The following is a 12153-nucleotide window of genomic DNA, read 5'->3' as shown; positions in this document are numbered from 1 at the left end:
TTTGCACACTTACCTGGAAGTAAGGCCCATTGATTGCAGTGGGTTATACTTCCAAGTAAACTTGTTCTGGCTGGTGACTGCTGGGAACAGAATGATCCACCTTTGGGTCAGATCATTTTTATGCACAGGTCTGGGCTGCCAATCTCACCGACGGGAGAAATCTTGGAGTGATAGGATAATTTCTATTTATTTTATTTTTTAAAAAAAACCTACATGTTTATATTTGAATGAAATATCTTTTATTATTTAATGATTACATTTTAGGGTGGCTATTTGAAGTCAGCTTCCTGCTTTGCAACATCAATTTTTAAAAAGCTTTGGGTCTTAAGTGAAGGAATGTAAATGAATGTCAGTCCCCATTGGTGCTTATGAATATATAACTTGTTATTTAAAGAAAATAACATGTAGCATAAAGCCTGTGAGAAGCTGGTGCCGAAATCACATCCAGGAGTCTCTTCCTCCTCATACCTTTATTTTTGCTTCGATGCCAGATTTTTCTATTCTCCATTGTGCCTCCCGCTTCCTCAGTTTCTCCAGGTCATTTAGCAGGTCAGCATAGCGTGTACTTAATCCCTCATTTTCCTCCTCCAGGTTTTTTATAACCAGTCTGCTTTGCTCTTCCTTTCTCAGTGCACACTCCTTAGTGTCCTGTACAACAGTACCACAAGGGCCGATAAACAAAAACAAAACCAAGGAAAAGGGGGAAAGGAAAGGGGGGGAAGAAAAGTGAGAACTAATCAGCAAATATAAACTGTGCAGTTTTACCCTCGCAGCAGCTTCTTCTATATTTGATGGCCAAGGTCACCTGTGTACTTTTATTGGCCTCTTTCATGCAGGTGGAAGGGTCATATTTTTTAGCTGGATGACAGCTTTGATGAGTACACATTTGCAAAGAGCCCATTAATTGATCAAGCTGCCTTTGATGCTGTCCCCAGCTATTTTTGAGACCCACACAGACATATCCTCCCAGACCTCGGCTTTATCAATTAATAATGCCAGTCCCATCAGAATCTAATTACACGAAGCCACATCTTCACACTCCTACTTTCTTTGCTCCATTTCCATCATTAACTATTTATTCAAAAGTTACAAAGCGTGGATTCTTCACTTTAAAGCATCTTTCTCCGAGTTTTGCGCGTGAGAGAAGACTGGAAGGTACAGCCTAAGGCCTAAGGCTATATTTCCTCTGAGCTTGTCACTTTCCATGCCACAAAGACAGATGCAGCTCAAAGAGCTACTTCAAAGCTGTGGCCATCTTAGTACTATGTACGAGTCAATATACCTTAAGTTCCTGGATTTTATCTTTACATTTCTGTTGGAAGATGCAGAGCTCTGACTTCAAGACTGCGTTTTCCTCATCCACAGCAAGCTTTCTCTGTACCAGGTTGTTTATCTCCTCTTGTTGCCCACATGTTCTCTAAGAAAGATTGTTTAATAATAATGATGATGATGTGAAAATCAACACATTTCAAAAATTTTCAGGAAGCAAAACATTTGCAGTTTTATCTAATCTGCCTGTACCTGCAGCACAGCTTTGTGACAAACACAAACATTTTATCATTAACCAAGCCAATTATTACATTACTATTTGGCATATCAAAAAGGAGGGATTTGAAACTATTGCCTGAATGTAAGGATCCATTACATCATAAATTTGTGCAAATAAGGAAGATTTTCGTTTTGCTGAAGATGATTAAATACCCAAGAGCCAGAACAGAGGGTATAGATGTTCATCAGGCAATGTCCTAGTCCAACTCAAGATTTTTTTTATTTAAAAAAATATCAGTGAGAGTCAATGGGTATCTTGGGTTGGTGGAGTTACTTAGGAGCGTACTGCCACCGGAACACTCCAACCTGCACCAATTTTGGCTGGCCACACTAGGAGCAGCATACAGATTTCTGCCCAGGCAGCTCCTGACCAACTGAGTGGGGAACAATTTTGGCCTGGCAGGTCAGATCTTTATCTGTCCCCATTCCACAGTCACTTGCTGAAAAGGAAAACAATGTTGGAGCATGAAGCACCTCAAAGAGGTGGTCATTGCAAAGCTGTGGAATGCCCTGCCACCTACCCCTGCACCACAGCAGGTCTTAAAGCACAGGTAAAGGTAAAGGGACCCCTGACCGTTAGGTCCAGTCGCGAACAACTCTGGGGTGGTGCTCATCTCACTTTATTGGCCAAGGGAGCCGGCGTACATGTGGCCAGTCATGTGGCCAGCATGACTAAGCCACTTCTAGCGAACCAGAGCAGCACACGGAAACGCAGTTTACCTTCCCACCAGAGCGGTACCTATGTATCTAGCACAGGTAGGCTAGTATATTTCACATCTTTGGACACATTACTTCAGACTTCCAACGTCACTGTGAGCACTTTTAGTGTGGATCTCTGTAAAAATCGGGGTTCCAGACACAAAGGAAGCCTCCACAGATGAACACAGAATTTGCCCTAAGCATAGCTTAGTCGGTAGAGCACAACACTCTTAATCTCAGCGTTGTGGGTCGGAGCCCACATTGGGCAAAATATTCCTGCAATGCAGGGATTTGAGCTAAATGGTCCTCAGTCCCTTCCAACTCTACAATTCTATGATTCTGTGATCTATGATTACTACACTGCATGTCACACGCTACCTCCCTTTTTCTCTTATCCTATATCACCCCCTTCCAAGCTTTTGTTCTCTCCACATCCTTTTTGTACCCCCTTTTTCTTCTTCTAATCTATTCCTCTCTCCGCACCCCTTTTCTATTCTCCCCATCCCACTAAGTTTAGGGACAACAGCACACAAAATTTCCCCTCTCCAAGCAATGCACACCAGACACAGGTGAGCCATGCAACATTGTTAGTGCCATTTTTTTCATCTTATTGCTGTCAGCTAATTCCACCATACATTTCTAAATCCAGAGAGATTAAAAGCTCTGCAGATACAGTCGGACCTTGGAAGTCGAACAGAATCCATTCCAGAAGTCCGTTCGACTTCCAAAAAGTTTGAAAACCAATTGGTGCAGCCAATCAGAAGCCACAGAAGCCCCGTTGGATGCTCAGGTTCCAAAATAACGTTTGCAAACCGGAACAATCAAAATGTCCGAGTTCCAGGGTGTTCGGGATCCAAGGTATGACTGTATAGTGAAGCAAGTAGGATTAGATAGATGGTCCTACACAGACATGAAAAAGCAATGAAAACAACAGGCATTCCAACTCCCCCCAGAAATTTGCAACAGATGGGAAAGGGTCACAGTTTGCCCCCGTGGGCCTTATTCTGTGGATGCTTGGACTAGACTCTAAAGAAGAAATCATGATGAATAGCTGTGAGTGAAATACCCTTTTCAGCAGAGGCACGGTCAGACTGGGAGGGGCAGACAAGGTTCTCCACTCCAATTCTGGCCACTCAGCACTTTGGCTGATGATTGTACAGGCCTCTTTCAAGCCTTCCAAAAATCATGTTACATTTCTTACAATTGCTCAAGAGTTGCATGACACTTTGCAACTGTCTCTTTTTATCATGATGAAATATTCCCATTTTGCCAGTAACGTTTTAGTGAGGTTCCATCTTTCAAAAAATATTAATATTACAGTAATTTCTTCTACAATATGATTTTAATTTAATCAAGGTATAGAAAATTGAATTAATAAATAGGCTAGGTAAAAGTTAAGAACGAAATGTATTAAAGTTAATTAATGCTCGAAGCTAGAGTTATGTTTCTTTCAATTGGACCTATTAAAGGGGGCTTTAATATAGATTTGCACAGCAAGCCAAAGATTTTCAAGTGGAGATAATGAGGCAGCTAGTACTGTTTTAACCCCTCTGGAGTATAATTGGTTGATAAGGTTTTGAAAGATTACAAGGTCTAGGACAAAAAGATTAGCTTTAGTCTCTTCAGATCAAAACTGAAAGCTAATTAAATAACAGTGCTATAAAAAAAGAAGGTAAAGGTTTACTGTACTTTTATTCATCCTTAATTTTCATCTCCCGAGAAAAAACAAGTGAGCATATTTTCTTTACATTTTATTTCAAGACTACTGTGTGGACTACACAGGAGGAACAAGATTTACATTGTCACCTGAGATAGTATTAAAGCCACCAACAGACATGGACAAACCTAAAATGTGGACATGATAATTTCTGTGTCACCAGGAATTCTTTGTATCACAAAGGCACTGTGTAGTCATGTTGACTTTTTTATATTGGATCAGATTGATACTATTCATGTTTGATGCTTTATTATGTTTTTATACATGTTGGAAGCTGCCCTGAATTGTTGTTGTTGGGCACAAACATTGCTGCCATTTATATGTTCCATGGTTCGCTTTGAAGAGGTCAGAGTCAAAGGTATGGGTAGGGCTTTATTTAGTGTCGTGTATGGGGACAGAGTGTGGGACTCAACAAAGCCAGATCCAAATTCAAACCTTTAGGTAGTCACAAAGCTCAATGGGTGGCCTTTAGCCCATTTTACAGGTCTTCATGGGTATAAAATAGGATAACCACAGCTAACAATAACAATGCAATGGTTACAATCTGCACATATATATGTAGTATTTTCTGCTAGAGGAAAGCCAATGGGAGGGCCATGGAAAATCTGCCTCTCCAGAGAAACACAATTTGATGCATGCCAACAATTTTTTTTTCCAAACGCCAACTTAGATTCCAACACACACACATCACTGATTTCCAGATGATTCCAGTGTAAGCAATGTGGATTAGCACCAGTTTCAAGTATGCGATTACCTGTATTAAACTAATTAACATTAACAAGCCCTGAAACCAATTCACAGAACTCAACGCCATACCACATATTACATTCCCTCCATTGGTTTTCTGATCTGTGTGCCTGCAATGATGACACATAGTCTTCGCAACTGTGCAAATGCTAAAGCTCATGATTTTGCAAGCACAGAGATTGAACTACAGGTCTTTTTTTATTAAAAAAAACAAAACACCCACACAATTAGTATTTGGAGATCTAAATATGTGTTCATTTTAAAGTTAAAAAATAAATAAAAGATGTTTCCATTTATTTATTTTGAGATTTATAACCTACTCTATCCCAAGGGCTCAGGGCAGTTTTCTGTTGAAAAATGAGAAACTGATTTTAATGATTTTGCTAACCCACATGTCAAGACGACCAAATGGCAGTTCACAAATAACAAATGCTAATTAGCTACCCAAAAGATGTAACAGAATATTCATCATGAACTGTGGGTCAGCATGCATATACAATGTAGTATTCCTAATGCTACTAGATATAACCCAATCTTCTGTACTACACCTTTGGAACAAATCTTTCCTCACCAATTGCTACAATTATAACCAATAGTTAGATGAAATTAATCTGAAAAATATTAAAACTACCAGAAATGCAGAAACTACCAGAACTAATGAAAGCCAGTTCCTACAAAGCTGCAGTTAGCATTCCTGTTCCCTACACCGGGTGACTATCATCTCAAGGAAGAACATCAGCTCAGGGGAATTAGTAAGTGAGTGCACATTCAGAGTTAGGAGCAAGGAGCTAATCTGAAGCATGTAAAAGAGAAGAAGATCCAAGCTGATAACATCCTCTCTTGCTTAACCTAATAAGCACCCAGTTATTATAATAATTGTTGTCTCAGCTAATGAACATGAATCCAGGAGCAGCTGACACAGTACCCTCCATATATTGTTAAACTACAACTCTTATTGTTGGCTAAGCTGGTTAGAGCTGATGAAAGTTGGGGTCCAACAACATCTGGAGAACACATCTGGAGACCTCTGCACTACTTGCTACCAACATCATGGGTGTCTTGTTTCTCCACAAACTAACTGCTGTTCTCTCTGTCATTGGAGAGACAACTATAGTTCAGGATGTTAAGGCCCAAAGTGTCACTATCTATAGTGGCTGCAGGTTGTCTCCAGATACAACCACAGTTTTCCACCAGCAACCTATACAATTGCACCCAACTGTAGCAGCAATAGTTCTGGATCAGGGAGACCCAGATTGAGACCCCTGCTTAGCTACAAAGCTCACTAGGTGACCATGAGCCAGACACTCACCCCCTCTTTTTTCTCTTAGCCTTATCTACCTGAGAAATAATCTCAGGATAAAAACCAGGATAGTCATGAATGCTACTGAGCCTCCTAGAAAAGAGGTGAAATGAAAATAAAAAAGAAGATAAAGTGTCTTACTGGATTTTGGTAAACCAGTGCCTCAAAGTGGGTAGGCCTAGGCTGTGTATATGGATGAGAATTAGTCAAATGCATCTCAAACACCCAGTTGTACAGGATGCACACGAGGCAAAAGTGACATTGCCCCATGTGGTTGACAAACAACTAGCTGCACAGCTGATTAACGTAAACCTGCATTAATTGAAGAGGTCACTTGAAAGACATGATGTGGGGAAATATCCTTAGTATTTGATGGTTTCAGAAACATGGTATAAGTAGAGAATAAAGACAGAAAAATCAAGATAAGCAACTCTTTTAATGGTTTTTGAGTAGATCTTCTGCTGCATCCAAGTGGCCAAGCTCAGCACTGACAGGTTTTCTGAAAGCTGAATGCTTGTAACAGACAAAAATGTACTTACTCAAAGACACATATTAGTTTTTATGTGCCCACCGCTTCTTTCACTATTGTGATCTGAAAATTAGTATGTTTGTGTTTAAGGCTTATTAAGGAATTGCCTAAGGAGGAATCTAACCCTGCAATTCTATACCTACTTTCTCAGAAGTAAATCCCATTGAACAGATTTACTTCTGTACAAACATGCTCAAATCTCACTTATCTAGAACAAATACAAATAATAAATGAAAATATTGCTCCAAAACAACTGCCACCAATTAGAACTCTCCACCCACCCCAACAACCCATCCCCTCCAACCACAGGCACCCCTCGTTCCAATGACTATACACAAAAAATAAGCACACAAACAAAAATAAGAACCCACCTCCCACACACACAACCCTAATACCCCAAAAAACCAATAAACTTTACACCCAACACAAGCGCCACAAAGGTGCTTGACACAGTCTCACTGACCCACCCCTATCACAAGCGAAAGGGGGGGTGGCCTGTTCTCAGACAAGGCCATCCATGCCAGCTGAGACACAGGACCAACCGGCTGGGAGCCAAACAGTCCAAGCTAACAAACAACTACATAACAAACAAACTAACACATATATAACTACATATAGGCTACTCTCTATAACATGCCCCTCAATCTTCAGCCCACCCCTAACTCTTAACCCCCTCTTCCCCCACCACACTATATGTCAGCACAACACACTAGGTTTGATAGACAATATAAGGTGAGAAACACAGGACAACCCAGACGGGTTGGCAGGGAATCATCCTATAAAATAGACATGCAAAGTGTCTAGCTTAAAAGCAATTACATTAAATGTGAGGAGATTGGGAAATCCTACCAAAAGAAAATGCATCACCTCATACGTAAACACCATGAAGCTACACATTGCCTACCTGAAGGTGATACTTAACACCACAGAAACTGGCGCTGATATGCCCAGGAACCTCACCAAGATGTTGGAGAGGCTGTACCTCCACAGGCACATCCCTCTACATGTGGTGGGAATGCCCTAAAATCCAACCCTTCTGGACAGCAGTCCTGCAAGAGATATGCAAAATAACTAAACAGGTATTAGAACTCACCCCAGCACTGGCCCTACTGAACATCTTCCATGATCATAATCATCACTCACATTATACAGAGCTTATAACCCACCTACTCTCAGCAGCCAGAAGCCTCTTAGCCAGACACTGGAGAGTCCTGTCAGGCGTAAACATGGACCAAGGTATCAAACTGTATGGGAAATGGCCTAACTAAAAATGCTAATCAATAAACTGAAACTGACACGGGGACAAATACAAGAGGACGCCTTCACCCAAGTATGGCACCCCATTATCACATACACAGCCCAACAAGACAACAACAGGAATCCACCAACAGCATACAAATCAATCTGGCTTACCTGACCCAACAAGCCCTCCCCACTCACAAATGCAAACAAACCCCACTGCAGACAACCACAGACAACCAACCACACGCTGCCCCCCAATACCTCTCACTCTCAAGGAAATGTAATAAACAAATAGAAAGAGAACCTACCCAGCTGACGCTGACACAAAACCACACGTGTACACTATACAAAATAATATAAGCCACACCACCCCTTTTCTCCCCCCTCTTCTTCCCCAACCTTATACTGTACTCAACACTAATGTCTCACAACAAATGCAACTGAATTGTAAGAAAGACTATACAACCTGAAAAAAGAGACAAGGTATGTACCTTTGCAAACCAAGAAAATCTTTAATAAAAATATATTTTTAAAAACAATGACAGCTAGTTTTACAGGAGCTGTGCCTTGAAGAAGAATTAGAATGAAATGTTCTTGCCAGCTTCATCAACTGCTACACTTTGTTCATCTCTAGGTTGAAAACGGGGAATGAAAAGTTGGAAACTGGAAACAATATAGAAATACAATAGGGTTCAGGGAGCTGGATAGGCTCCAGGGCCCTCTAGTAGCTCTTTACACTTTAGGAAACAGAACTCAAACAACAGGGATTAGCCAAATTAGAAGAAGCAACATTATTCTCACCTGTTAGTTTAAATATAACACTAACCTGTTCCAATGTCTGTATTTTGTCGTCTTTAACTTGCAAAATTTCTAAAACCTTCCTGTCCTTGAGTTCAGCTTTCTGCTTTTCTCTAGAAACAACAAAAATATATTGACACTTATTAGTCATAATTTGCTGCTAATCATTTGAATTTTTCATGTCCTGATAATGAATGTCATTTTAAAGCATGGGAAATTAAATTATCTGAGGCTGACAGCCCTTGCAGAATTAATCATGGAACATATGGCAAGTGACAGCAAATTTTATCTGCAAACAACTAAGACAACTTTATTCTAAATGAAGCAGCATTTATGATACCAAGACTAGATATGCTTACTTTTAAAAAAAGATATATGGAGTATCTTGCAAATGAAGCCTTTTTTATGAGCACTCCCGCGCTTCCTCATTATTGATATCAAATAAAATCTGGGTTTCATTTTAGGGATATAAAAAGAGCAACAAATTGAGGACCATCGCCATTTTCCCACTGGTAAATGCAAAAGTTATATTGTGCTAAAACTGTCAACAATTGGTAAATTCAGGGCTGAGATGTTTCATTCCCTAATGATTTATTCTCCTCAGTCAAGTTCCAAATTGGCAACCATCCCAACCTGTGTATCATAACTTCAACTAGGATGATAATATGGGAACAGAAAGAGAAAAGAAATGGTGGCAGCTTCTCAGCTGCATTCATCAGGTTTGCTGGTTTACTCTTCATTTAGTTACTGCAACCTGTTTATACAGTTCTTAAACAAATCCTGCAATCAATTGTGCCTCAGGAGTTTTGATTTAGTTGTGGGTAATGTTTGGAGGAATTGTAAAAAAATTCCAAATGAAGACTGGCCAGCTGGACAAAGACCATCTCCACCTTCACAGTTGTCATTTCTCACCTCGCAGTTGCGAGGCAATAGTTTAGAGACCTACTCCATTCACTGATGTAATCATACAACTGTAGGAAGGGACCCAAAGGGACATCTAGCCCAACCCCCTGGGGATGCAAGAAGGGTCATCTTCTGGCTGAGGGGGAAATGTGCAAACAATGCTGGGTTTTTTAGCCTGAGAAGCCAAACTCTCAGTCAAGCACCAGTGAGATATATATATATATATATATATATATATATATTCTGGAACCTGAATGACTTAGCCAGTGAGGTTCTACTGTTTCAAGCTGAAGAAAGTGGTCATTGCTCTTCTAAAACACCAAGTTTACTCAACACATACATACTCAATATACCATACAGAAAGACTAAAACCACACACATTTGCCTATTATTCAGTAGATTTGGACCAGAAAGCTTTATCAACCACATATTTTATTCCAATAAAGATTTAAATATCATCCTACACCTTTTCTTGGCTTGGTGATGTCACTGCTTTCCAAAGTATATAGCAGTAAGATAAAATATTATTATTTATAAAGCACCTACAATGAGTGGAAAGAGGGCATGGCAAGAGTAAGATAATTAACTGTATTAATTAAGAAAGAATGCACTGGTAAATCTAGTGCACCCTGACTTAGCAACTTTTGCCATTATGAAGGGTAAATGACAACAGTGTGTTGAAAAATGAAAGGTGATCAAAGGAGCGCCAAAAACTCCATCAACAGTTGGAATCTGTAAGCAGACAAAAAGTAGTAAACATGGGTACAGAATCTGTCCCTCACAGAAAAGAGAAACCAGGAGGAAAAAATTGAAAGGATGCACAAAGTGGCCAACCCTCGAAGAGGCACAGAAAAAGCATCCGCATCTGAAGAGTGTTTGTCGGTTCTTCATACAAGGCTTTATACAAGTCTCTGTGGCGTGGGTGGCGCTGTGGGTTAAACCACAGAGCCTAGGACTTGCCGATCAGAAGGTCGGCGGTTCAAATCCCCGTGATGGGGTGAGCTCCCGTTACTCAGTCCCTGCTCCTGCCAACCTAGCAGTTCGAAAGTATGTCAAAGTGCAAGTGGATAAATAGGTACCACTCCGGCAGAAAGGTAAACGGCGTTTCCGTGTGCTGCTCTGATTTCGCCAGAAGTGGCTTAGTCATGCTGGCCACATGACCTGGAAGATGTCTGTGGACAAACACCGGCTCCCTCGGCCTATAGAGCGAGATGAGCGAGCAACCCCAGAGTCGGTCACAACTGGACTTAATGGTCAGGGGTCCCTTTACCTTTACCTTTAAGCTTCACATACTTCAATGAGAAAGTTCTTTTTGTTTCTTCTTTTTAAACAAGAGGTCTATAAATTTTAAGAAATAAATAATAAATAAGGGCATACTTATTTTAGGAATAATTTTTCAATAGAATGTTTTTTTAATGTATTCCGTCTGCTTTTTCTTTTATTTCTTTTTTAAAGAGCATGCTATGACTAGACTAAACATTTGGGGAAAGGAGCCATAATAAATGCGATGGGCACTGGATGAATGCCTCATTGCCTTAAATTAATAATAATCCCAGAATTGTAACTTTCTGCTGCAAAGTCTTTGCCATCCTATTCCCTCTAGCTCCAATTTCTGCCCTATTTTGTCTCTTGCACACATGAGCTCTCTCGCTTTCATAGCAAGCTGTAAACCTGGGGGGGTAGCAGGGAAGCCCCATACAGTCATACCTCGGGTTACAGACGCTTCGGGTTGCGCGATTTCGGGTTGCAAACGTGCCTCCCGTACGGATCATGTTTGCAATCCAAGCATCCATTGTATATACAGCCTGAAGTCTGTTGTACGAGTAGAACGCCACAAATTAGATATCACTCCCAGTGTCTAACAGGGGCACAAATGAGAATTCCAAGAATGTATCTACATTCCATTAAAGAAAAGGGAGAAAATTAACACCTTCGGGGGGGGGGGGGGAGAGTTCCTTCGGTAAGCAGCCTTTAGTAGAGTGGTTGCAGTACAAACTAAGTCAGAAATGTGCAATCATTGTATATACTGTGTAAATGCTCCAATTTTTGCATACAGTGGGTGCAAGTAGATGCTGCAGCATAAATTAAAAACCTGGTATAGAATTTTATCACCAGCTCCTCCTGGTGGTATAGGATAACTTCCAATACTCATTACAGGGAAGGTCCCAGAAGAGGCGCTAAGTAATATTGCTGTATGCTTCAAGCTACTAGCATATCATTGAACCCACTGCTACATTTTAAGTATGATAAACGGGAGGAAAGGGTGGAAGCAGAGGAAAGGCTTGCTTATAAAGGTAAATGGCACAGTCGGAAAAAAATATGGTTGATTCAATTAATATACACTGTACATGCCTACAATACATTAAAAAGTGTTCGCCCAAATAAGAAAAAAACATAATTCAGGCACTGTCAAAGAGTTGATGATGATCAATGACCGAGACAAACTCCAGTTTAGCTAATTAGAACCACTGATGAGCAATAATGATGTGAGCTAAGAATATTTGCAGACTTCTTTAGGATGAAAAATGGAGTGAAGAGAGGCTGTCAATTTGTACAAGTTTTAAGCTCCAATCACTTTTCCCACGAGTACCGCCTATTTTAAATGTTTAACAGAGCTGTATTTAACCACATGGATTTTTCACAGTCAGTTTTCACCAGCCACCGAAAGCC

General features: G+C 40.4%; 1 protein-coding gene across 3 annotated transcripts in view; it reads right to left on the bottom strand.

Annotated features, from left to right (window-relative positions):
- Positions 1–12153, bottom strand: part of CNTLN (centlein) — a 161576-nt gene that overhangs the window by 125226 nt on the left and 24197 nt on the right. For all 3 annotated transcript variants that reach the window (XR_014506276.1, XM_083419493.1, XM_083419492.1), the window contains exons 3-5: positions 8609–8693; positions 1283–1417; positions 469–648 (exon numbers count right to left, since the gene is read on the bottom strand). Coding sequence is in view for 2 of the 3 variants with exons in the window: in XM_083419493.1 (XP_083275619.1) it covers positions 469–648; positions 1283–1417; positions 8609–8693 (400 nt within the window). In the remaining variant the exon portion in view is untranslated. The remainder of the gene's footprint in view (positions 1–468; positions 649–1282; positions 1418–8608; positions 8694–12153) is intronic.

Source organism: Podarcis tiliguerta (assembly GCF_965153285.1).
Source record: "Podarcis tiliguerta genome assembly, chromosome: 17".
In the NCBI taxonomy this organism is placed as follows: domain Eukaryota; kingdom Metazoa; phylum Chordata; class Lepidosauria; order Squamata; family Lacertidae; genus Podarcis; species Podarcis tiliguerta.
This window is presented reverse-complemented; position numbering and strand designations above follow the sequence as displayed.